The 25801-nt window shown below is 45.0% G+C and overlaps 2 protein-coding genes across 8 annotated transcripts in view; one reads left to right on the top strand and one right to left on the bottom strand.

The window, feature by feature from the left end:
* BLOC1S2 (biogenesis of lysosomal organelles complex 1 subunit 2) overlaps positions 1–12114 on the top strand; it is a 46432-nt gene extending 34318 nt beyond the window's left edge. For all 5 annotated transcript variants that reach the window (XM_069753434.1, XM_069753432.1, XM_069753436.1 and 2 more), the window contains 2 exons: positions 1166–1270; positions 11965–12114. In XM_069753434.1, coding sequence (XP_069609535.1) covers positions 1166–1270; positions 11965–11996 — 137 coding nt within the window. In that variant the 3' untranslated portion in view covers positions 11997–12114. The remainder of the gene's footprint in view (positions 1–1165; positions 1271–11964) is intronic.
* The window catches only part of RUFY2 (RUN and FYVE domain containing 2), a 192566-nt gene that overhangs the window by 2100 nt on the left and 164665 nt on the right, over positions 1–25801 (bottom strand). The window lies entirely within an intron of this gene.

Below are 25801 nucleotides of genomic sequence, written 5' to 3'. Positions count from 1 at the left end.
TGCTCCGGGTCGGCCTGTGGGCGGGGGTCTTTATGTGTTGCTTCTGCTTAATATATGCGTGTTTATGGGCTTTTGACAGGTCACAGATCCTTCAGTGACTTGTCTCCTATTTCACATACTGCATAGAATATTGTGGGGTTAGAAAAATAAATTTACATTAAGTAAAACGGGGTTGGTGCATGTGCAGTAGCCCTTTCCGATATATGCCACTCTGCATGCACTTGTCATTTTGTTGGAGAAAAAAACATGCTTGAAGGAAAATGACGCCGTCGCTTGTGCAGTAGCATCTATCGGAACAAATGGCACATGCGCCACCAGCGCCAAATTGATGCAACAACTTTTTTTTTTCTTTTTTTTTTACCCAACCACATTATATGAATAATGCGATACATATGCAATACTTGCGCATTTTTTGTAAGCCCACAATATTCTATGCAGTATGTAAAATAATGGGCAGGTCAGTGAGGAATCAGTGACCTGTCATAAGCCCAGAAGGATAAATATGTAATCAGAGCACGAATATGCAAATTGCCTCTTCTGAGGAAAAGAGGACTTAAACTCTATAGCGCCACCTGTTGGAAGTAGCGATCCTACAAGTCACAATCAACTCTTTAACGAGTCGTGCAATATGACTTAGGATTAAAGCCAAATCAGTATCTCAATTCGCAGACACGGTGTTTCGGGCTGTTTGCCCTCGTCAGTGCGAAGCATGAGAACTGATTTGGCTAGGTGAGAGGCTCTGGACTGGGGTCTAAGGGGTAACGTTTCTCCTTGTGGAGAGTGACATACCATCTCTGGCTTGTCAAGGTAAGGAGGCTTATTCGCCGTGCAATGCTCCTCTGGGAAATTAAATATGCAAATTGCCTCTTCTGAGGAAAAGAGGACTTAAACTCTATAGCGCCACCTGTTGGAAGTAGCGATCCTACAAGTCACAGTCATAATCAGAGCACCACATGAAGACCCCCCACAGGCCACCACGAGCACGTGCATATCATTAACTCAAAACTGAAAATAAAGATTAAACAACAACCACAGACAGATTTCATCACCCAAGGTATCATTGTAATCAGTATAACAGAGCCGATCTGACACTTTAGGTTACTGTGCACAATCCTGCTGACAGGTTCCCTTTAATTACTTGTATTGCTCATAATTTTTCTTATAGATTCAAGTCTCCAGCCATATCTTGAACAAATAAATCAGATAGAAGAACAAGTGGCATCTTTGGAAAATGCAGCGTACAAACTGGATGCCTATTCAAAGCGATTAGGTAAGATCCAATCACTTGTGGTTGTCCATAGTGGTGTTCAATATGTCATGGTAGTACTGCTACAACTCCACTCCTACATCTGTATTGAAACAGTAACTACACTTCTACTATATAATTGTCTAAGGGTCACTTCCGTCTGTCTGTCCTTCTGTCACGGTTATTCATTCGCTGATTGGTCTCGGCAGCTGCCTGTCATGGCTGCCGCGACCAATCAGCGACGGGCACAGTCCGATTAGTCCCTCCCCTACTCCCCTGCACTCACTACCCGGCGCCCGCTCCATAATCCCCTCCACTCCCCGCTCACACAGGGTTAATGGCAGCGGTAACGGCCCGCGGTGTAACGCACTCCGTTACCGCTGCTATTAACCCTGTGTGTCCCCAACTATTTACTATTGATGCTGCCTATGCAGCATCAATAGTAAAAATGTCATGTTAAAAATAATTTAAAAAAAACAAAAAACCTGCTATACTCACCCCCCGCCGCCTTTCTCGCTTCTCGGGAAGCTCCGGTGACCGCTCCATTGCAAGCGGCAGCTTCTGGTCCCAGAGCCAGTGTGCGACAAGGACCTGCCGTGACGTCACGGTCATGTGACCGCGACGTCATCACAGGTCCTGCTCATACCAGCCCTGGGACCGGAAGCTGACGCTTGCAACGGAGCGATCCCGGGAGCGTCTTGAGGAGCGGGAAAGGGTGCGGAGGGTGAGTATAGCAGGACTTCAACGGGCCTTCGGAAGGTGAGTATATGTTTATTTTATTTTTTTAAGTCTGGCAATATACTCCATCGCTGTGCAATATACTACGTGGCTGGGCAATATACTACATGGTTCTGTGCTGTATACTATATCACTGTGCAATATACTACGTGACTGGGCTATATACTACGTGGCTGGGCAATATACTCCATCGCTGTGCAATATACTACGTGACTGGGCAATATACTACATGGCTCTGTGCTGTATACTACGTCACTGTGCAATATACTACGTGACTGGGCAATATACTACGTGGCTGGGCAATATACTACGTGACTGGGCAATATACTACGTGACTGGGCAATATACTACGTGACTGGGCAATATACTACGTGACTGGGCAATATACTACGTGGCTGGGCAATATACTACGTGACTGGGCAATATACTACGTGACTGGGCAATATACTACGTGACTGGGCAATATACTACGTGGCTGGGCAATATACTACGTGGCTGGGCAATATACTACGTGGCTGGGCAATATACTACGTGACTGGGCAATATACTACGTGGCTGGGCAATATACTACGTGACTGGGCAATATACTGCGTGGCTGGGCAATATACTGCGTGGGCTATGCAATATACTGCGTGGGCATGCATATTCTAGAATACCCAATGCGTTAGAATCGGGCCACCATCTAGTTTTTCATAAATGAGTAGTAAATGCAAAGATTAAAAAAAAAACTAAAAAACTTTCTTAGTTAAAAAATGTCTATTTTCAGGTTATTAGTCTCTTTTTATCTTCCTGCGCTGATCATTCACTCTCAAAAACTGCTTAAATTTGTTTCCAATCTGTCTGCAGTGAGGGGTCAAATTACAATTTCTGCTTATGGAGAGTGGAGGGAGGAGAAGCTGGAAGGAGAAAAAGGCAGAAACACTAAACGGGTGATACTTCTAATGCAAAGGGGATAAAGCTACTAAAAGTGAAGGGTACAAGTCATATGATGCAATCAAATAGTGGTGTTCCTCATGTACTCACACGGGACAGCTTAGGCTGGTCCAATAATCGCGATGTGTCACTGCGCAATGTAACTGAATGGACTCACACTGTAATCCCAAAGGTGCCACAACCAGCAAGTTGTAAAAAAACTGGGCCCATTCAAAGAGTTGTAAGCTGGTAAAGCCAACAAAATCTGCACTTGCATATAAAAAGTGTCAGTCACAGAAGCACTCGGTGTTTGACTGAAACAAAAATAAGCTTTAAATACCCCTAGGTGGGCTCGCACACCATTTTATCTGTTGCAATGTTACCAAACAGGCCCACACCAAAAGCTGGGACTGCATCTACAGCACAGTGTGGGCCTTTACACATGCTGCATGTTTTCTACTTGTTTTTGCGGTGGAAAAAAATCTTCAGTTTACAGTATCAGCAAAGTGAATGAGATTTCTGTAATCTCACACGCTGCTCATTTTTTCTGTGCCGATTTCAATCATGAGAGTCTTTTCAAATCTGCAGCATGTCGATTCTTTCAGAGTTTTTGCAGCATTTTTCACCCATTTAAATGAGCAATAAATAAATGCAATTTAAAACGTGAATATTTTACTCAGCGGTTTTCATGCCAACAGCTTTTTTTTGCTGCAGAAAAATCTCCTTAAATACTAAACGTGTGCACAATATGCAAGAGGATAAGTTCCAGTGATCCCAGTCTCCTGCTACTCTTCACCATAGAGAAATAAATCTAGACCTCAGCCTGCTAGTGAATAACGTTACCGAACCGCATCGTATTTTACTTCTAAATTATAAACTTGTATTGACACACTGAATTACAAAATCTAGCAGGTTATAAAGTGGGTTACTGGAAACCTCCCCGTCATCAATTCTTTGGCCATATCTTAGGGTATGTGCACACGTCAGGATTTCTTGCAGAAATTTTCCTGACAAAAACCGGACATTTCTGCCAGAAATCCGCATGCGTTTTTACCACGTTTTTGGTGCGTTTTTTTGTGCGTTTTTTCCCAAATGCATAGAATTGCGGGAAAAATGCAGAAAATCTGCAAAAATAATGAACATGCTCATTTTTTTACCGTGATGCGTTTTTTTTCGCGGAAAAAAACGCATCCATGTGCACAAAACATGCAGAATGCATTCTAAATGATAGAATGCATAATGTATGCGTTTTTAATGAGTTTTTTATAGCGTTTTTAGAGCGAAAAAACGTGAAAAAACCTGTACGTGTGCACATAGCTTTATGGTATTTACAATGTAGTGCAGTATCTGCAGAAGATGTTATCGCTTACAAACCTGTTTTGGTGATACTGTATTGACAGATTTGTGTCTGAAATAAAGTACTCTTGTTGCCAAGATGTGTAATAGGGGAGTTGAACGTCCTTGTCTGGACCAATTACTAGACTCCCGGTGATTGCACCAACTCCCAGATGCGGTAGATGGGGACACTTATACGGTACCTGTCAGGCTCAGAGTAGGTAACATGGAATTTACTTCTTGATGTGTAAATATCGCTTCAGATGACTTCCCAGGATAATTGTCTGTGTGCTTGAGGAATAATCCTATTTCTGAGTATTATATGACTTGTTTTATGCAACATTTTTAGCTCTCATTTCCTCCCATCTACCTTCTCTGTAGACTTCTATGCAATAGCTGTAATCTGATCCCTCAGTGAGCTGAAAGCCAGTCTTGGTAAATTTAGAGAAGAGTTTGAAGTGGGGAAAAGAGGCATTTTTCTTTATATTAAAAGTTTATTTTCTTTACATTTAGTAACATAGTAACATAACATAGTAACATAGTTAGTAAGGCCGAAAAAAGACATTTGTCCATCCAGTTCAGCCTATATTCCATCATAATAAATACCCAGATCTACGTCCTTCTACAGAACCTAATAATTGTATGATACAATATTGTTCTGCTCCAGGAAGACATCCAGGCCTCTCTTGAACCCCTCGACTGAGTTCGCCATCACCACCTCCTCAGGCAAGCAATTCCAGATTCTCACTGCCCTAACAGTAAAGAATCCTCTTCTATGTTGGTGGAAAAACCTTCTCTCCTCCAGACGCAAAGAATGCCCCCTTGTGCCCGTCACCTTCCTTGGTATAAACAGATCCTCAGCGAGATATTTGTATTGTCCCCTTATGTACTTATACATGGTTATTAGATCGCCCCTCAGTCGTCTTTTTTCTAGACTAAATAATCCTAATTTCGCTAATCTATCTGGGTATTGTAGTTCTCCCATCCCCTTTATTAATTTTGTTGCCCTCCTTTGTACTCTCTCTAGTTCCATTATATCCTTCCTGAGCACCGGTGCCCAAAACTGGACACAGTACTCCATGTGCGGTCTAACTAGGGATTTGTACAGAGGCAGTATAATGCTCTCATCATGTGTATCCAGACCTCTTTTAATGCACCCCATGATCCTGTTTGCCTTGGCAGCTGCTGCCTGGCACTGGCTGCTCCAGGTAAGTTTATCATTAACTAGGATCCCCAAGTCCTTCTCCCTGTCAGATTTACCCAGTGGTTTCCCGTTCAGTGTGTAATGGTGACATTGATTCCTTCTTCCCATGTGTATAACCTTACATTTATCATTGTTAAACCTCATCTGCCACCTTTCAGCCCAAGTTTCCAACTTATCCAGATCCATCTGTAGCAGAATACTATCTTCTATTTCCCTTTTCCTCCTTGTAAAAAAAAAAAAAAAATCTTAGGCACATTTATGAAACATGGACAGTTCCCACATCAGAAGACAGACCAAGGTGTACTGAAGGATTTTCGCATTTGCCAATGCATTAGTTAGCTCAGGCCAGAAGAGGTGCTCTAAAACTACGGTTTCAATCTATCAGGGTAGGGGGGAAATGTATGCTGTTAGAGGGAACCTATAATGTGATTCATGCTGTCCAAACCACAGGCAGCAAGAATCGCAGTGTGGCAGCAAGACTGCAACTAGGTATATTATTCTCTGAAACGCTTCAACATTTCCGATAGTATATACTTTGAAGATCCAGCAGAAGGCCATAGCTGGAGATGAGACTAGTCTAGCCCTGCCCTTGGCCAGCCTCTCCCAGCACTGCTAGAGGTGATTGACTGGTCTCTTACTTGCATGTACATAGAAAGAGACCTGTCAATCATCTGCCGCAGCACCGAGAAAAGTATATTTTCTCTGAATTGGCAGAGAATAATATACCTGGCAGCAAGTGTGCAGCCCGGTTACGGTACATGCTGCCCGTGGTGTGGGTATCATGAATTATGAAGATTCCGTTTAATTGGTGGATTGGCGATGCAACTGAAGTGAATTCTTAGCTGTTAAAAGTATTACAGTGTATTTTGCAGTTTCAGATGATCATTCTGAACAAACTATAATGTGTGCGTATGAAATATAACACAATTTATGGCCAATATAAGACTTGTGTCCTGCATTTTTAATAAAAGAACATTTTACAAATGGTGCTGATGTAAAGCAGACATGAATAAAATGTTATTTATTAATGCTCTTTCATGGTATGACTATCTGGGTTAAAGGGATAATCATTCAAAGTTTGAGAATTGCTATTTCCTTTTTTACATTTTTCTCAAATTTGATATGTTTTGTGCTTACCGTATATAAACAAAGCAATAAATCTGCCTAGAAGGGAAAGACCCTGCAGATGATCCCACTAACAAGTATCACAGAAAAAGCAAAAAGTGGAAAAAATAAAACTTAACTTTTAATACACAAAAGTAGTAAAAAACAGGTCACCCAAGTAAACTCTAAATACGGGGTCAAGTCACCACCATATGAAATGGACATAGAAAGATGACAAGCCCTATATGGGATTAAAAGTTTCCAGCACTATATGCGGAATCAATCCGGGATGGGGTACAAAAAGAAGCTGTTCAAAACATATAACAAACAGCCACTGACCCCATATAACCAGACACATATATACAATAGACAGTAATAAGCATGTACTGTGAGAATATGCTTACTGTACTAATGAAAAAAACAGGAAAGGTCTCACCAATTCCATAAGGCAGGCAGTGGAGTACCGGATTTTCTTGAGTCAAACAAATATCCGGATAATGAAGAGATGACAATCCCTATGTCAATCCCTGCGGGGCTGCAATAAGCTATCTCCCAAGCTCCTGCCCTTACAAGGGCAGTCCACATCTACCCCTGTAAACATATGCCCTGCACTCTCCCTTATTACTTGCTTATTACTGTCTATTGTATATATGTGTCTGGTTATATGGGGTCAGTGGCTGTTTGTTATATGTTTTGAACAGCTTCTTTTTGTACCCCATCCCGGATTGATTCCGCATATAGTGCTGGAAACTTTTAATCCCATATAGGGCTTGTCATCTTTCTATGTCCATTTCATATGGTGGTGACTTGACCCCGTATTTAGAGTTTACTTGGGTGACCTGTTTTTTTTACTACTTTTGTGTATTAAAAGTTAAGTTTTATTTTTTCCACTTTTTGCTTTTTCTGCTTACCGTATATACTCGAGAATAAGCCGAAATTTTCAGTCCATTTTTTTTAGGCTGAAAGTGCCCCTCTCGGCTTATACTCGAGTCATTGTCCCAGGGGGGTCGGCGGGGAAAGGGGAGCGGTGGCTCTGACATACTCACCTGCTCCTAGCGCGGTCCCTGCATCTCCGATGGTCTCCGAGCTCTAACAGCTTCTGCCAGCGTTGAGTGGTCACATGGTACCGACTCCACTCCCATAAGGGTGGAGCTTCATATTCATTACTGTAATGAGCGGTACCAGTGACCGCTCAACGCTGGAAGAAGCTGTCAACGCCTGGAGAAGACCATCAGGGAAGTTGCCAGAGACCGCGCCAGGAGCAGGTGAGTATAATGGGGAGGGTGAGCAGCATTGCGCGATATTCACCTCTCCTCGTTCCATCGCCGGTCTCTGTCTTCCGCGTCCACTGCTGTGACACTCAGGTCAGAGGGCGCGAAGACATGGTTAGTGCTCGCCCTCTGCCTGAACGTCAGTGCAGAGGACGCGGAAGACACAGCGGCGCCCTGCGGTGGAACGAGGACAGGTGAATATTGCAAGTGACGAGAGGTGGTGAGTATGCCATTATTTTATTTTTTTTAAATCGCAGCAACAGCATATGGGGCAAATGTCTCTATGGGGCATCTCATGGGGCCATAATCAGCATTTGTGCTGCATTACATGGGGCATATTTTAATATGTAGCATCTTATGGGGCCCATCATGAACTGTATGGAGCATTATATGGGGCTCCTGATTTAATATGGATATTCAAAAACACTTAACCTGCTGATATCTCAATTAATTTTACTTTTATTGGTATCTATTTTTATTTTTGAAATTTACCGGTAGCTGCTGCATTTTCCACCCTAGGCTTATACTCGAGTCATTAAGTTTTCCCAGTTTTTTGTGGCAAAGTTAGGGGTCTCGGCTTATACTCTGATAGGCTTATACTCGAGTATATACGGAATTTATAAAAAATATCGTCCTAAATTTACCATTATCATAAACTATAATGTGTCACGAAAAAACAATCTCAAAATCTCTGGGATTTGTTGAAGTGTTCCAGAGTTATTACCACATGAAGTGACACTGGTCCGATTTCAAAAATTTGGGTCCGTCACTAAGGGGTTAAGTTGGCAGTCTGTCTAGCTTTGACTAAAGCCTACTTCACACGTCCTGGTGATTCCTGTACTGTAAAAACCAGTACTGGTGAGATCCATGTCCGTGTGGCATTCGTGTATCCGTTTGCTGTCTGTGTGTCACATCCATGTGCTGTCTTTATCCATGTGTCCATGTGCTGTCAGATTAAATTAAATTAAAGAGTGGAAGGTATTAAACAAGTCCTTTAATTGAAATAAACACACCACCCTTATTTTCCCATTTATTACTATAAAAATAATAAACCATATTCTTCACCTGTCCGACAATAATCCATTTGTCCCGTGTCATAATCCATCTCTGCTTCATCTGAACTTCAAGCTGAACGGTTGCATGATGCGACCATACAGCCTGAACTCTAGGTTACACTAAACTGAGCGTCAGAGCGCAACTTCAGTGACCTGCGGTGACATCATTGAGGTTACCGCAGATCACTGAAGCTACGGTTTCCACAGGCTGCTCATTGTGAGCGGCCCAATGAACTGTGGTGATCTCAACATGATCATGTCATGAAGATCACCACAGTTCATTAGCCAGCTCACACTGAAGTGATCGTGGGAACAGCTGCCGGTGACCGGCGGTAACCTCTGTGACGTTACCGCTCGTCACTGAAGCTATGCTCCAACGCTCAGCTTGATTTTGGGTACCTACCATAAAATCTTTCTTGGAGCCTTCATTGGGGGACACAGGAAACCATGGGTGTTTTACTGCCACTAGGAGGCTGACACTATGCAAAAAAAAGTTTGCGTCTCCCAAGCAGTATATCCCCACCAACTGCAACAAAGCTAATTGGTTAGTGAGAAAGCAGTAGGAGGAGCAACATGAAATATAACAACCCTAACAGAAACCAACACAACAGTAAACAAGGGCGGGTATGGTGTCCCCCAATGAAGGCTCCCAAGAAAAAGATTTTACGGTAAGTTTCCAAAATCTTTATTTCTCTATTGCCTTTTTGGGGGACACAGGAAACCATGGAACTTCCAAAATCAGTCCCAAGTGTGGGTAAAAGAGTAGTACCCTCTTTAGTTTCGGGCACTGTGGGCTCCTGGGGGTGTAGCATATTATATGGGTTGCAATTCAGGCAAACGGATGAGGTCTGACCACAAGGGGGGAACTTTTTCATTACAGGTGGAAAAAGCAAAATGCAGGAGAATGGGAGTAATGCTCCCTGGGTTTATTTATAGATAGAGAGAAAATATGCCAAGATGAGCCATGCTGTGGATAAGAGCTGCCCCCGGTGGCAGCGCCTACTCAGACCTTGGATCCTGACTTTTGTGATGCTGAAGTCTGCTTTGGATCCTGACTCTTGGAGCGCTGAAGTCGGCGGAGATGTGGAGGTGGAAGCTGCACTGCAGAGAACAGGTGCTGTGGACCACGAACCAGCAACTGAAAATGGTGCCCGGCAGGAGGGGTGGTGCCAGAAAAAAGCACCCTCAGGATTCCCACACGCCAAGACAGGAGGAAGAGGCGGTGCCTGGATAAGACGCACAGAGCTCCTGCGTGCTGAGACAGGGGTGTCCTGATTGGCTGACAGGGTAGGCCTGAAAGCATGTAATTGGTCGTGCTGCCAGATGCATGATCCTGCTTTGGAGAAGGCCCAGGCTGGAGCTGGGGAATAAATTTATCTATGGAAGCCACGGGAGTGTGCAGAGGAGCGTGGAAGTCGCCAGAAAGGCTGACAGAAGGGGTTTTGCCCTCCCATCCCCCGGCGGTCGCCTATTATAATAAGAGGCTATAATATTTATTCCTTTCATAGATTGTTACATATTTTATGGAGCCTCGTCACTGCGTCGACTCAAAATACCTGTCCTGAAGAACCCAAATCCTTCTTCTCAGATCTGTGATGGAAGATGGACTTCAAAGGACCTGGGTGCAGATCTTTGGACTGAAATCAAAGGACCTATATGCCGTAATGGATCTGTCTTCCCATCTGGCTCTGGAGGGCGAGCGGGCCAGGGAATGCTGGCGAGGACCGATCATCTGTCCCTATGTGCGGACGTCCTGAACACTCTTGATGTGTTAGGGGGATAGGGTTCTGCCGGATGGACCATGGAGACACAGTAGTGACGCAATCCCACACTGTGCTGTTAGTCTTTAGGGAGAGATCACAGTAACACAAGTCCACTCTGTTGCCCGTAGTCACAAGCTCAATCTGCAAAAGGAAATCATTAAACAAAAAAACAAAACCTAAAGTAGAAAAGGGGCTGAGTGCAGCCCAGTGTCTGACTCCTACTGACAATAAGCACTGATGAGCTTCCTGCCAGTTGTTGGGTATGTAGTGCTGGGGAGGCGCTAACTATTTTTGCCTAGTGTCAGCCTCCAAGTGACAGCAACATACACCCATGGTTTCCTGTGTCTCCAATGAAGCAATAGAGAAAACAGATTTCTCTGACAAGATATATTACAAAGTTTCTTCAGTTTTCTTATACTAGTGATTCATGCAAGTTTTGTTGAAATGACATTGACCAAGATTTGTTTCATAAGGACAACCCTTCATTACAGCTCACAATCTAGCAGATATAAGCTGCCTATTTATTACATGATTACCCATTTATCTGACATGTAATACTACATGTTGCTGTACTTTGCTTGCAATGACTACCCCGCCCTACAGAAGACATGGTTAGGAGAGCAATGTATCCCACAGTATGTGTAGCTAAATCCGTACCCAATAAATTCATGTTCCTGTTTTTTTTTTTGTGTTTTTTTTTTAAGTTAATTTTTGCTACTCATATTCAATTTTTCTAACAAGAAGTATAAATAAGATGGACTAAAAAGCCTAAATATTAGTACATGTTAAAGCAAAAAATAAAAAAAGATTGACCTCCTAATCGCCATCACATACATACATAGTTCTGCAACAATTGGTTACGGGTTACAGGTTTAAGAAAAAAAACAAAATCCCCAATGTCTACCAATGTTATACTTTTTATGACTGTGTGTTAGATACATAATGAACATTGAACACAATGTTTGTAGTTTATAATGTTAAGTATTTTTATTGTGCAAAAGTAGTAAGACATAGGAAAAAACATATACATTTCGTTTGTGAAATAGAGGAAAAAAATAAAACCTAAAATGGTGTCATGACATTACTCCAAAAATCAATCCTTCATGTAGCTACATCTACAGAAATAAAAAGTTATGGTTTTCAGAAAAGAAAGTTGGGGGGAAAAAAAGATGTCGTCCAAAATTCTTGTGTCTTTAGAAGGGTTATAGTCGTCTAACAGTGAAATATAAGATCATTACCGAAGGATCCTTGCGCTATTGCCTGTAATGCTGTGATACTATGCTTTAGTGTCATATTCCTCAGTAGGTTAATATTTAGTATTTTCTTTTTCTTACAGAAGCAAAGTTCAAGAAACTGGAGAAACGATAGAGACATTTCCACAAAACGATATTGCAAAAGTCCTAATGCCAAAGGAGGATTCTTATGTCACTATGCCACCATCAACACAGATTTTTACTACAAATCTATTAAAAATAAGCTGAACAAATACGAAGTTTTATTATATGGTTTACAGGTTTATATTAAAGTTTGACAAGACAGAGCAGGGTACAACATACTGGGCATGTTCATATACAGTACATATTACTGAACGAAATGCAAATGTGCCTGTAAGAAAACATGGAGCATAACGGGTAAAGCAAGAGCATGAGACGCAGGAGAGTAGAGGAAAAGTATGGATCAACACTACGCTAATGTCCACAAGGAGTGACACTTACACACAGCCAAGGTACATTTGAAGAGAATTATGGCACTTTGTACTTGGGCCAAATGCTTGGAAAGATATTACTAAAAATATATGTAAAACCGAAGAGATTACATAAAACACGAAAACATCAATGTAAGGTATATTATAAAGAAAAGTCTGCACAAGGTAATTCACTGTCACAAAGTGGTTCTGGGTCTAATGATAGGCTTGGCCCTTGGTCACAGGACAGCAGTGTCCGGATCTGTCTCAAGCACCATTGAAGGTTAAAGGAAAAAAAAAAGGTCAAGCAGATGTTTAAGAACAGCATAGTATGAGGACTTTGCTCACGTATTAGCCCAAAACAAACTAAAGTTTGAGACGCGTATAATCGAAGTAGTCGATTTCACAGTATCCATGTTAGCTGTACCCTCAGGGAGGTGTACCCTTGAAGGTGTACATATGGGGAGCTGTACCCTTGGGAAGATGTACCCTATGGGGAGGTGTACCCTTGCATCGGCCACAAGTGAGTAACAGGCAGCTGTGTATGTGCATAATATGATAGGGCTGATGTTCGGCTGGGACACGAGGGGGGGATCTCTCACCTTATGAGTATAGCACACGCAGAACTATAAATTCTATATGCTTTAGTATTATTTGTGCTGGTTGAGCTAAGGAAAGTGAATGTGTACCAATAATATGCCAGCCAGTGTTATTCTCACTCTTGCACCACTTTTCTGGATTGAAAAAGCAAAAATAACGAATACTGATGGAGGATGGTTTACGTTTGGATCTCTTGGACTTGTCCACTCTTCTGTCATCTGTTAATGTATATACTTAATACTTCAGTCAGTCAAATCTGCAGCAAAAACGCAGGTATAAAAATGTTTTCGGATTTGCTGCGTATTTCCTGCGTTTTTACTGGCTTCTTACAGTGCTTCCCAAGCTGTCATCTGTGTGACAGCGTGGGAAACACTGGAGCGGAGGTTCTTATTGGCGGTAACACTACCGCCAATAAGATATTCAGTCAGAGCGCTGTAGGGTCATGCTGTCAGTGTAAGCCTGTCGGTCAGAGCTCTGTGGGATCATGCATCTGCTGTCAGATGTCAGCGTGACTCCGCGGCTGTGACATATTCAAATAAAAATTTTAAAAAACACATTATATTCCCCTAACACCAAATCCCCGATGCCCTAGTCTCCTAGAAAAAATGTAAAATAATAAACCACCATATACCCACCTGTCCGCCTTAGTCCACGTAATCCCGAGTGTCCCATGGCAATCTCACATGTAGAACAGTCGCATCGGGAGATGTAACTGCTCTACCCAGTTGCCGGCGATACACTGACAGGAGGTAATTGCTCCCACAGTGTATCACTAATCTGCAGTGCGAGAGGTCACTGGAGTTCTCAGCTGATCAGCTCCAGTGCTCTCACGGCATCGCTACGGGGGAAGTTCTCACGGCAGTTGAGTGATACACTGTGGGAGCGATTACCTCCTGTCAGTGTATCACCGACTGTCTTTGAGAGCAGTCACATCAGTGACTGCTCTAAAAGCCATCATGTTCTTTGTGGGACATTGTGAATTATCGTGGGCATCATGGTGGCGCAGTGGTTAGTACTGCAGCCTTGCAGCGCTGGGGTCTAATCCCACCCAGGACAACATCTGCAAAGCGTTTGTATGTTCTCTCCGTGTTTGCGTGGGTTTCCTCCGGGCACTCCGGTCTCCTCCCACACTCCAAAGACATACTGATAGGGATTCTAGATTGTGAGCCCCATCGGGGACAGTGATGATAATGTGTGCAAAACTGTAAAGCGCTGCGGAATATGTTAGCGCTATATAAAAATAAAGATTATTATTATATTATCTTCTCTGCGGACAGGTGAGAAATATTGTGGTTTATTTTATTTTTGTTGTAGGAGACGTTTTTATACAATATCACTATGGGTTTACTAATGGATAGGTGCCTTATAGATGCCTCTCCATTACTAACCTGTGGGCTTGATATCCTCTGACAATACAAAAGTGACATCAACCCCACAAATATGAACCCCTCTTAACACCGCTGCAGGGCAAGTGGAAAGAGCGAGGCTAAGCGCCAGATTTGAGAGAGCTATATGAGAGCTGATATTTTTAGTCTGGGATGGGGCCAATATCCATGGCCCCTTCCTAGGTTATAAATGGCCCGTATCTACCTAGCCTTTGCTGGTTAGATTTTATAGGGGGACCCTATGTAAAAAGAAAAAAAATTCTGGGGTCCCCCCACAAACTATCCAGTAAAGGCTAAGAAAACAGCTGTGAGCTGATATTAATAGCCTGTGAACCTTTATGGCTATTATTATTATACATTTTTATAGCGCCATTTACTCTGGTGCTTTACATGTGAAAAGGGGGCAAATATAGACAAATACAATAAACATGAGTAAAAAAAACAAGGCACTAACAGGTACAGAAGGAGGGAGGACCCGGCTCGCGAGGGCTCATAGTCTGCAGGGGATGGGTGAGGATACACTAGGAAAGAGTGGAGTTGGTCGTGCAGCGGTTCATTTGGTTGAGGATCACTGCAGGCTGTAGGCTTGTCGGAAGAGGTGAGTCTTCAGGTTCTTTTTGAAGGTTTCTATGGTAGGCGAGAGTCTGATGTGTTGGGGTAGAGAATTCCAGAGTATGGGGGAAGCACAGGAGAAATCTTGATGCGGTGGTGGGAAGAGATAAGAGGGGAGTAGAGAAGGAGATCTTGTGAGGATCGAAGGTTGTGTGTAGGTAAGTAGCGGGAGACCATTTTGCAGATGTATGGAGGAGACTGGTTGTGGATGGCTTTGTATGTCATAAGGGTTTTTTTAAATTGTAGCCTCTGGACGATAGGAAGCCAGTGAAGGGCTTGGCATAGGGGAGAGGCTGGGGAATAGCGGGGAGACAGATTAGTGGGACAGCAGAGTGTAGGATGGATTGGAGTGGTGCCAGAGTGCTAGAGGGGAGGCCAGAGAGTAGGAGGTTGCAGTAGTCAAGGCGGGAGATAAGGGCGTGCACTAGTGTTTTTGTGGTTTCGTTGTCGAGGAATGCGCGGGTCCAGGAAATATTTTTGAGTTTGATATGGCTGGAGGAGGTAAGAGCTTGGATATGTGGTTGAAATAGAGGGCAGAGTCAAGGATCACCCCGAGGCACCGAGCATGCGGGTCTGGGGAAAGTGAGCAGCCATTGACATTGATGGATAGGTCTGGTGGAGGGGTAGAGTGAGATGGGAGAAAGATGATGAATTCTGTTTTGTCTATGTTCTGTTTTAGAAAGCGAGCAGAAAAGAAGGCCGAGATAGCAGACAGTGTGGGATTTTGGAGAGTAAGGAGGTGAGGTCAGGTCCGGATATGTAGATCTGCGTGTCATCGGCATAGAGATGATACTGCAAACCGTGGGATTCTACGAGCTGTCCCAGGCCGAAGGTGTAGATGGAGAAGAGTAGGGGTCCCAGAACTGAGCCTTGAGGAACACCGACAGACAAGGGGCGAGGTGAGGAGGTGGTGTGGGAGAGGGAGACACTGAAAGTTCGGTCTGTAAGATATGACGAATTCCAGGATAGGGCCAAGTTTGTGATGCCAAGAGATCATAGAATCTGTAGCAGGAGGGAAAGGTCCACAGTGTCAAAGGCAGAAGACCGGTCCAGGAGAAGGAGGACAGAGTAGTGTTGCTTGCTCTTGGCAGTTAGTAGGTCATTGGTGACTTTAATTAGGGCAGTTGCAGTTGAGTGATGGGGTCAGAAGCCAGATTGTAACCGGTCAAAGAGGGAGGAGAGGTGGGAGGACAGTTCAAGATGGATATGCATGCTGTTCTAGTAGTTTTTAGACATAAGGGAGAAGAGATATCAGGCGATAGCTAGACAGAGGATGGATCGAGGGAGGGCTTTTTGAGGATGGGTGTGATCTTGGTGTGTTTGAAGAATGAGGGGAAGACACCAGTTGTGAGTGAGGTTGAAGAGGTGTGTCAGGGTTGGAATGAAGACTGTGGTGAGGTTAGGCTATTGGCTCCTTCCCAAAATATTAACATCAGCCGTCCCCTTTCCCTCTGCTGGTTATGAAAATTACGCAGGAGCCCACCCAATACTTTTTTCTTTAAAATTAACAGTTGCTGTTTGGTTACAGCCTATGTACTTTCATTCTGTTAACACCTACATAGGCTGGTGACAATGTGTGTGTGTGTGTGTAGGTTTATTTACTTATTAGCTTAGTAATGAGGGTGTCATGCTGACACCTTTTCAGGGTGTCAATGACCGCTGCTGACACCAAGCCCAAATCCCATTACCCTCATGTCACTGCATCAACATGAAAAAGGTGGTGTTGAACCAAGAAATTACATCAAAGCTATTTTTTTTTATATCTTTAGCTCAGAAAAGCCTTCATTGCTGTAAAAAAATTGCATGCAAAAACCGTGCGTTTTTACCACAACTTTTTTCCTGCCAAAAGATGCAGAAACCTTACAGAAATTTCTGCAAACAAATTCTCAACGTGCACACAGAGCCTAACTCTATTTGTTGTTTTTTGTTTGTCCACCCGTCTCTTGATGATTGACCACACGTTCTCAATGGGATTAAGATCTGGGGAGTTTCCAGGCCATGGACCCAAAATCTCTATGTTTTGTTCCATGAGCCATTTAGTTATCACCTTTGCTTTATGGCAAGGTGCTCCATCATGCTGGAAAAGGCATTGTTGGGCGCCAAACTGCTCTTGGACGGTTGGGAGAAGTTGCTCTTGGAGGACATTCTGGTACCATTCTTTATTCATGGCTGTGTTTTTAGGCAAGACTGTGAGTGAGCTGATTCCCTTGGCTGAGAAGCAACCCCACACATGAATGGTTTCAGGATGCTTTACAGTTGGCGTGAGACAAGACTGGTGGTAGCGCTCACCTCTTCTCCGAATAAGCTGTTTTCCAGATGTCCCAAACAATCGAAAAGGGGATTCATCAGAGAAAATGACTTTGCCTCAGTCCTCAGCAGTCCACTCCCTGTACCTTTTGCAGAATATCAGTCGGTCCCTGATGTTTTTTCTGGAGAGAAGTGGCTTCTTTGCTGCCCTCCTTGAAACCAGGCCTTGCTCAAAGAGTCTCCGCCTCACAGTGCGTGCAGAAGCACTCACACCAGCCTGCTGCCATTCCTGAGCAAGCTCGGCACTGCTGGTAGTCCGATCCCGCAGCTGAAACCGTTTTAAGATACGGTCCTGGCGCGTGCTGGTCTTTCTTGGGCGCCCTGGAGCCTTTTTTACAACAATGGAAGCTCTCTCCTTGAAGTTCTTGATGATGTGATAGATTGTTGACTGAGGTGCAATCTTTGTAGCTGCAATACTCTTCCCTGTTAGGCCATTTTTGTGCAATGATGGCTGCACGTGTTTCTTTAGAGATAACCATGGTTAACTGAAGAGAAACAATGATACCAAGAACCAGCCTCCTTTTAAAGTGTCCAGTGATGTCATTCTTACTTAATCATGACTGATTGATCGCCAGCCCTGTCCTCATCAACACCCACACCTGTGTTAATGGATCAATCACTAAAACGATGTTAGCTGCTCCTTTTAGGGCAGGACTGCAATGATGTTGAAATGTGTTTTTGGGGTTAAAGTTCATTTTCTGGGCAAATATTGACTTTGCAAGTACAGTAATTGCTGTTAAGCTGATCTCTGACATTTAGGAGTATATGCAAATTGCCATTAGAAAAAATGAAGCAGCAGACTTTTTAAAAATTAATAGTTGTCTCATTCAATTTTTGTCCATGACTGTACATGTAAAAGAATGGGATACTTGTTTTTTTTACTAAGCAGAATAAGCAAAAAAAAAGCTGGTGGAAATATTGTGTAGGTTTTCTACTGAGGGGTTCTAATAGCTTCAAAACAAACACTAGTCTAGTGCTGTCTCTGCTAATGCGATCTATATCGGCAGCGCTGTCCATGTGAAGTCACACTGCAGCTAAACACAGATCAGGACAGCGGCAGACGCAGAACTAGACTCAGAGAGGGTAAATAAAGCACAATTTTTAATTAATTTTAGGGGAAAGGTTTCTCCTTGTGGAGAGCGACATACCAGCTCTGGCTTGGCAAGGTAAGGAGGCTTATTTGCCGTGCAATGCTCCTCTGGGAAATCGTTAATATGCAAATTGCCTCTTCAGAGAAAAAGAGGACTTGAACTCTATAGCGCCACCTTAATTTTATATAAGATCTTGCCTTGCGCAGGTGTGTACTACGGAGGACATAGAATTAACTTCAATCCAATATTGCGGCCAGCATGCAGCCAGCGGGTAAGGAAAGGGTGAATCAAACACCTGAAAACTCAGCCCATATGACCGAAATCCGGTCCTGCCAAATTCAGGTGACCGGTTCCCTTTAAGACCTTGTAGAAAGGATATAATCCTTATTTTCTGCAGCAACTAAATGAAAAACATGTTGACACTAGTGTCATCAAATTCAGATGGATTCAAATTGCAGACTGCTTAAAACGTATTCAGGTAACCCGAGTGTTCTGGCTCCAGGTTCTAGGAGTAGACTTCCAGTCTTTAGTTGGACGAGGTTTCCGCTGTGGCTGAGGTGGTACAGCTTCAAGGATCAGAATTCCAGCCCGTTCAAGGGGTTTCCTGCCATCTTCCAAGGACCTGCAAACAAAAAATTCATTGCCGTGTGAAAATGAGAGTGCAAAGGGGAATCCCCATCTATACTTTACTTGCATTGCTTGAAGCGTAGTCGTGACTGGTTTAAGGGCCCGCCTCCTAGCCAGTGTAGACGGAGAGATATCAGCATACAGGCGAACTGAACCTGGCAGGGAGGTTAATTCTCTGGTGGCAGCTAGTACAAGGTCTCTAGATTCCTCATGATGCATCTTGAGAACCACATCCCTAGGGAAATCTGCGGTACGTGGTCTGCCCAGGGCCCTGTGTATTCTTGTGATGTGCAGTAAGGATGGGTCCAGATCTGGCAGTGGTGCCTTAAACAGTACTGCAGCCGTGTCTTTTAATGCCAGAATCGTTTCAGGGAGACCACGGATACGTATATTACTTCTGCGAGATCTATTCTCATAGTCCTCGCACTTTAATTCCAGATCTACAATTCGTTCTGCGTGTTGCTTAATGGTTTCTTTATCCTCTTACAGTGCCTCTGCTGTGACGTCCATTTTTTCCTCCAAAGCGGAGGTACGTTGGACTATATCTTGCAGCTGCGTGGATATAGTTTGCATAGCTGAGGTGAGTTTGGCTTTGACTAGCGCTGCTGTGGGGATAACGTCTCCTTCAGCCGCTGTTATTTCTTCAGGGCTTGCCTCGCTATCACGCAATGAGGGAGAGACTGACGAGGAGGAAGTTGCTGCGGCCATCTTGCCTGCTCCGCCGCTCACGAGGAGATCGGCTATTGTGCGGCTTACCGGCTGACTTGCGCTACCTTTCTTTGGCATGTCAATCCGGACAGGTCCCTGAGGCAGCGGCAGTCCATTCCAGGCGGGTATGCGATTCCGGTGCTCTGTGGGGTAATGTCGGTAGATCAGGCCACGGAGCTCAGCAGAGCATGTCTGGCTCCGTCAAAGTCCGCGCATGCGCCCCCTCATATATTATTTTTAAGGTATTGGGGCTTTTAAGTTATTGCTTTTTTTCTGGTGCTCAAAAATGAGTTTTCTAATCCTGAAACTTGTTTATTCTGTTTCTTTTAGTCATTTTTTTAAAGCATTCTTTAAGGCCGGTTTCACACGTCAGTGGCGCGGGTACGTGGGGTGACAGTTTCCTCACGTACTGGAGACACTGACTCACGTAGACACATTGAAATCAATGTGTCTCTGCACATATCAGCGTGTTTTCACGGACCGTGTGTCCGTGTGCAAAACACGGAGACATGTCAGTGTTCGTGGGAGTGCACGGATTACACGGACTCATTATAATAATAATAATAATCTTTATTTTTATATAGCGCTAACATATTCCGCAGCGCTTTACAGTTTGCACACATTATCATTGCTGTCCCCGATGGGGCTCACAATCTAAATTCCCTATCAGTATGTCTTTTAGAATGTGGGAGGAAACCGGAGTACCCGGAGGAAACCCACGCAAACACGGAGAGAACATACAAACTCTTTGCAGATGTTGTCCAGGGTGGGATTAGAACCCAGGACTCCAGCGCTGCAAGGCTGCTGTGCTAACCACTGCGCCACCGTGCTGCATGGGTCCGTGTAAAACACGTACCGCACACGGACGCTGTCCGTGTGCTGTCCGTGTGCCGTGCTCATACAGGAGAAGCTGCGGCGCGGAGAGGACGCTGCGAGGGAGCCGGGTGAGTATTTTATTAACAGCCGGCGGGCGGGCGCACAGGGGGTGGGAGGGGGGTGGGGACAGGGATCTTTATTTTAAACACGAAAAAAAAAAAAGGATTTTTCATATCTTCTCTCCAGCAAAGCTGCTGGAAAGAAGATATGAATGGCGGCTTCAGCACCAGATGCAGGGGACAGCGCTTATCTCTAGCGCTGTCTCCTGCACGCTCCGTGTGGTACCCAGTCGGCACACGGGCGGCGCACGTGTGCCACACGGATGGCCTACGTGAGCACACGGACACGGATAATTCCGGTACCGTAATTATCTGGACGTGGGAGACTGGCCTGAGGGTTTTTTTTAACATTTGTTCCATACTTTTTGGGGTGTTTTTTTTTTTTTTTCCTGAAATTTACCAGGCAATATCTGAAATCCATAAATAAATACATTTAAAGCTTGAACATCTGAACAGAAAGTATTTTTTGCTAACAAATCAATAGCAACATTCTGTTGAACGTTTTAACAATTTTTCCAAAGTTTTCATTAGCGGACCCACTTAAAGAAAAAAAAAAAAAAAGTGTTAAAAAACCCTAAGATTGTGTGCACATAGTTTCTCCTTCGCCTCATTGGAGGACACAGACCGTGGGTGTATGCTGCTGAAACTAGGAGGCTGACACTAAGGGTATGTGCACACGATGCGGATTTTGCTGCGGATCTGCAGCGTTTCCGCAGCTGCGGGTCCGCAGCAGTTTCCCATGAATTTACAGTACAATGTAAACCTATGGGAAACAAAACGTTGTTCACATGCTGCGGAAAAAAACGCACGGAAACGCAGAGGTTTACATTCCGCAGCATGTCCCTTCTTTCTGCGGATTCCGCAGCGGTTTTACAACTGCTCCAATAGAAATCCGCAGTGAAAACTGCAGAAAAACCGCGATAAATCCGCAGCGGTTTTCCACTGTGGATTTATCAAATCCACTGCAGAAAAATCCGGTGGACCCTAGTACGTGTGCACATACCCTAAGGCTATGTGCACACGTTGCGGATTAGGCTTAGGAATTTCTGGTGCGGATTCTGCCTCCTGGCAGAAAACGCACCTGCGGATTTGTCGCGTTTTTTTGTGCAGTTCCGCAGCGTTTTTTGTGCGGTTTTCTTGCGGATTTGCTGCGTTTTTTACCCCTGCGGTTTTCTATAATGGCATGGGTACAAAAACGCTGCAGATTCACAAAAAAGTAGTGACATGCTACTTCTTTTAAACCGCAGCGTTTCCGCAGCGGATTTTCCTCAAAGTGTGCACAACATTTTTTTTTCTCATTGATTTACATTGTACTGTAAATCAATTGCGGATCTGCAGCGTTTCTGCACTGCAAAAAATGCGGATCCGCAAAGAATCCGCAACGTGTGCACATACCTTAGTGATACAAAGAAAGTGATCTCCTCCCCTGCAGTATACAAATCCTGCTGGCTCTCAGCTAACCAGTTCTTGCTTAGTGTCCGTAGGAGGCACACGGATGGGTCTGCTATTCAGACCCAAAACTCTTTATTTTATTTTTACCTTTTACATTTTTGATTTTACTTTCTACAACGACGGATCCTTTCAAGGCTCTGATCTCCCCGAACCATTAACAGGCGACCACAGAGAGTGTCGCCTCTCCGTATCCTCTCCTGCGACGTGCCACGCCTGAGCTGATTCTTAGGGGCGACGGGTCCCTTCAAGGGCACGATCTCTCCGCACCCTGAACAGACAAGCACATGGAGGGTCGCCTCCACGTACCCTCTTCCCCAGCCAGGCCTAACGCCGGACAACTGGCCCTGTCTACCCGGGAGTTGAACTCCGTGGATGCACAGAGGCCCCTCTCTATGGCGTCCGAGCAGCCCCCAGTGTCCCACCACTGTTAAAGTGGATGGCACAAGGAGGCGGACGGTTCCTCTCCACCTCCCTAACAAAGGGATGGTGGATTGAGGTTTACACCTTTATCCCTGCACCGTCCACGCTGCAATACCTGACCTGCAGCAGAACAGTAGAGTGCGCGTGCCTTCCTCGGCGCTGAAACCCAGTCATCCGTGGCGGCTCCATGCCGCCACGCGCACTGATAGAGAGTGGATCCAGTCAGTGGTGGGCCTCTGCAGTGGGATATTCACATGCTGACAGGCAGCCTCAGCCATAGCTTCCCTGTGGCCCACCTCCCTGAGGTAATTCTCTGGCCGGCTGCAAAAATTTAACCCCCTGTTTCGGTCGATGTGTAGGCTGCATCCCTAAAGCCGTATCCGCACTATCACCAACCTTTTCTGGCGCTTCTCACCTAGCACCGGAACGCTCGCTTCTCTCGACCAACCACCTCTATTCTACCCCTGGTATTGCTCCCGCCGACTGCAGAAAATTAGGCCCCAGCTTGGGCCTATTCATGGAAGTCACGGGGCGATGGTTTTCCATTGAAGGGGCACATGCAACTGGGTAAGAAAGTACTGCTCCCCCCCCCCCCCGCATCTTCCCCCTGTGCTTAAAGGCACATGACCAGTATTTCCTGGTCTTAAAGGAACATGACCAGTATGTCCTGATCTTAAAGGCACATGAACAGTATTCCCTGGTCTTAAAGGCACATGACCAGTATTCCATGGTCTTAACGGCACATGACCAGCATTCCCTGGTCTTAAAGGCACATGACCAGCATTCCCTGGTCTTAAAGGCACATGACCAGCATTCTCTGGTCTTAAAGGCACATGACCACCATTTCCTGGTCTTAAAGGCACATGACCAGTATTACCTGGTGTTAAAGGCACAGAACCAGTATCCCCTGGTCTTAAAGGCACATGACCAGTCTGAAACTGGTCACCCTAAATGAGCTCAGGAACCCTCCGCCGCTGACCCCAGCTTATCCCAGAGTACCTAGTTCCCTGAGTGGGCTTCGTCACTGCCACAACCCATGACTTCTCTGACCAAGAGATTGAATCCCTCCGTGAACCCTCTGTGGCTCCGAGTGCTCGCACGGCCAATATAGATGGTCCCTCTCCTTCATGCGAGCCGTCGGCTATCAGGGGCCGCAAGTATTCTAGGATCGTACAGGTGTCTAGAAAACAGAAGTTTCATTTCCTGATCCCTCACCAATGATTTGCTGAGAACAAGACTCTGAATATGGATCGGATATTGCCTTGGTTCTGGACATCCACTTATAACCCCCTAGGACATGAGATGCCATGCCTGGTCTGATTCTTAGGGGCGACAGGTCCTTTTAAAGGGCATCGATCTCCCTACACCATCAATAGACGAGCACACGGAGTGTCGCCTCCATGTATCCTCTTCTGCTGCCAGGTCTAACGCCAGACAACCAGCCCTGTCCACCCGGTGACCTGAACTCTGTGGATGTACAGAGGCACCCTTTTTTGCATCCGAACATCCCTGTTGTGAATTCTGTGGTCAAGCTCCCTCCTGTGGTCATGAGTGGTACTTCGGCTGGTTCTGTCTATGAGCTTCCTCTGGTGGATGTGAGTGGGGCTGCGGCTTCTGAGTTTCCTTCCTCAGGTGACGAGGTTAAGTCGTTAGGTGCTGCTCTATTTAACTCCACCTAGTTCTTTGTTCCTGGCCTCCAGTCAATGTTCCAGTATTGGTCTTGCTCTCTCTCCTGGATCGTTCTTGTGGCCTGTCTGCCCTGCATAAGCTAAGTTTTGCTTGTGTTACTTTTGTTTGCTATATTTTCTGTCCAGCTTGCTATATTGGTTTTTCTTGCTTGCTGGAAGCTCTGAGACGCAGAGGGAGCACCTCCGTACCATTAGTCTGTGCGGAGGGTCTTTTTGCCCCCTCTGCGTGGTTGTTTGTAGGTTTTTGTGCTGACCGCAAAGCTATCTTTCCTATCCCCGGTCTATTCAGTAAGTCGGGCCTCACTTTGCTATAATCTATTTCATCTCTGTGTTTGTATTTTCATCTTAACTCACAGTCATTATATGTGGGGGGCTGCCTTTTCCTTTGGGGAATTTCTCTGAGGCAAGGTAGGCTTATTTTTCTATCTTCAGGGCTAGCTAGTTTCTCAGGCTGTGCCGAGTTGCATAGGGAGCGTTAGGAGCAATCCATGGCTACCTCTAGTGTGGTATGATAGGATTAGGGATTGCGGTCAGCAGAGTTCCCACGTCTCAGAGCTCGTCCTATGTTAGTAACTATCAGGTCACTTTGTGTGCTCTTAACCACTAGGTCCATTGTGGTTCTGAATCACCTGTTCATAACACATCCCCCTCTTCACCACTATTTAGCAGATAATGCATGACGACGGACGATCCCTCTCTACTTCCCTGTTAAGAGGATGGTGGATTGAGGGTTCATCATTTTAACTCCGCACCGTCAAGAGAGCGGTGATTGCAAGAGATGGCTTTTCCGGACCTTCCGGATGCAGCCGCGCATTCTGCCACTTGGTAGATTAACCAGGTAGAATCTCCTGTGGTACTTTCCAGTATCCCTGCCCGATGGGTCATCAATTAAAAATACAACGGACTGTCAGATAGCAAATCTGGTTCGTTCCGTCTTGCGGCCTCTGGTTCAGCGCTCTACCCTTCCTTAGCCACCGCATGGGTTGCTACAGCAATGGTCTTTTGGTCGGAGACCTTAACTTCCTTGATTCACAACAGTAACCTTTTCCTGAAGACAGTACAGCTGGTCAATCAAACTTCTTGAGTGGCAGACTAGCTGCTTCACGCCGTCGGATGCGGCTACTTGCGCACCGCTGTCAGCAGCAAATGCCGTTACACTCAGTAGGACTTTATAGCTCAAAGAATGGAAGCATACTCTGCGTTCAAAAAGCCTCTGACATCACTCCCTTACCAGGGTGATCAGTTACTCGGTGAGAAGTTGGGAGCGTTCCCCACGCAGGAACAAAGGATCGAATGTTTCCTATAGACCCAACCAGCAGTGGATGAGTTGACCAGGACGGTCTAGATCTAAGGGATCTTGGTTCCAAAAAGGGGACCGAAAAGTAAGACCGATCCTGGACCTCAAACTTCTACCAAGCTTGACATGGTCCCCCTTTTTGAGGATGATCCTGGACACTTCCAGAAGGTTGGTAATTCTCTCTTGAGACAAGGCCGTGGCCCTTCAACAGGGAGCTTGCGTACTTGTTTACTCATCCCTTCATTCCATTCGATTTGCTAGAGGGGTTCCGAGGGGAAAATGGTGATGACAATGGAAGCGGTTTCCTTGCTCCTCTTGTTTTCTGCAGGTCAAACAAGCTTTGAGAGGGTGGTCTCTGAGCTCCTTC

The sequence above is a fragment of the Ranitomeya imitator genome, chromosome 2, assembly GCF_032444005.1.
Source record: "Ranitomeya imitator isolate aRanImi1 chromosome 2, aRanImi1.pri, whole genome shotgun sequence".
In the NCBI taxonomy this organism is placed as follows: domain Eukaryota; kingdom Metazoa; phylum Chordata; class Amphibia; order Anura; family Dendrobatidae; genus Ranitomeya; species Ranitomeya imitator.
The sequence above is the reverse complement of the archived record's forward strand: the minus strand, read 5'-3'. Positions and strand labels throughout refer to the sequence as shown.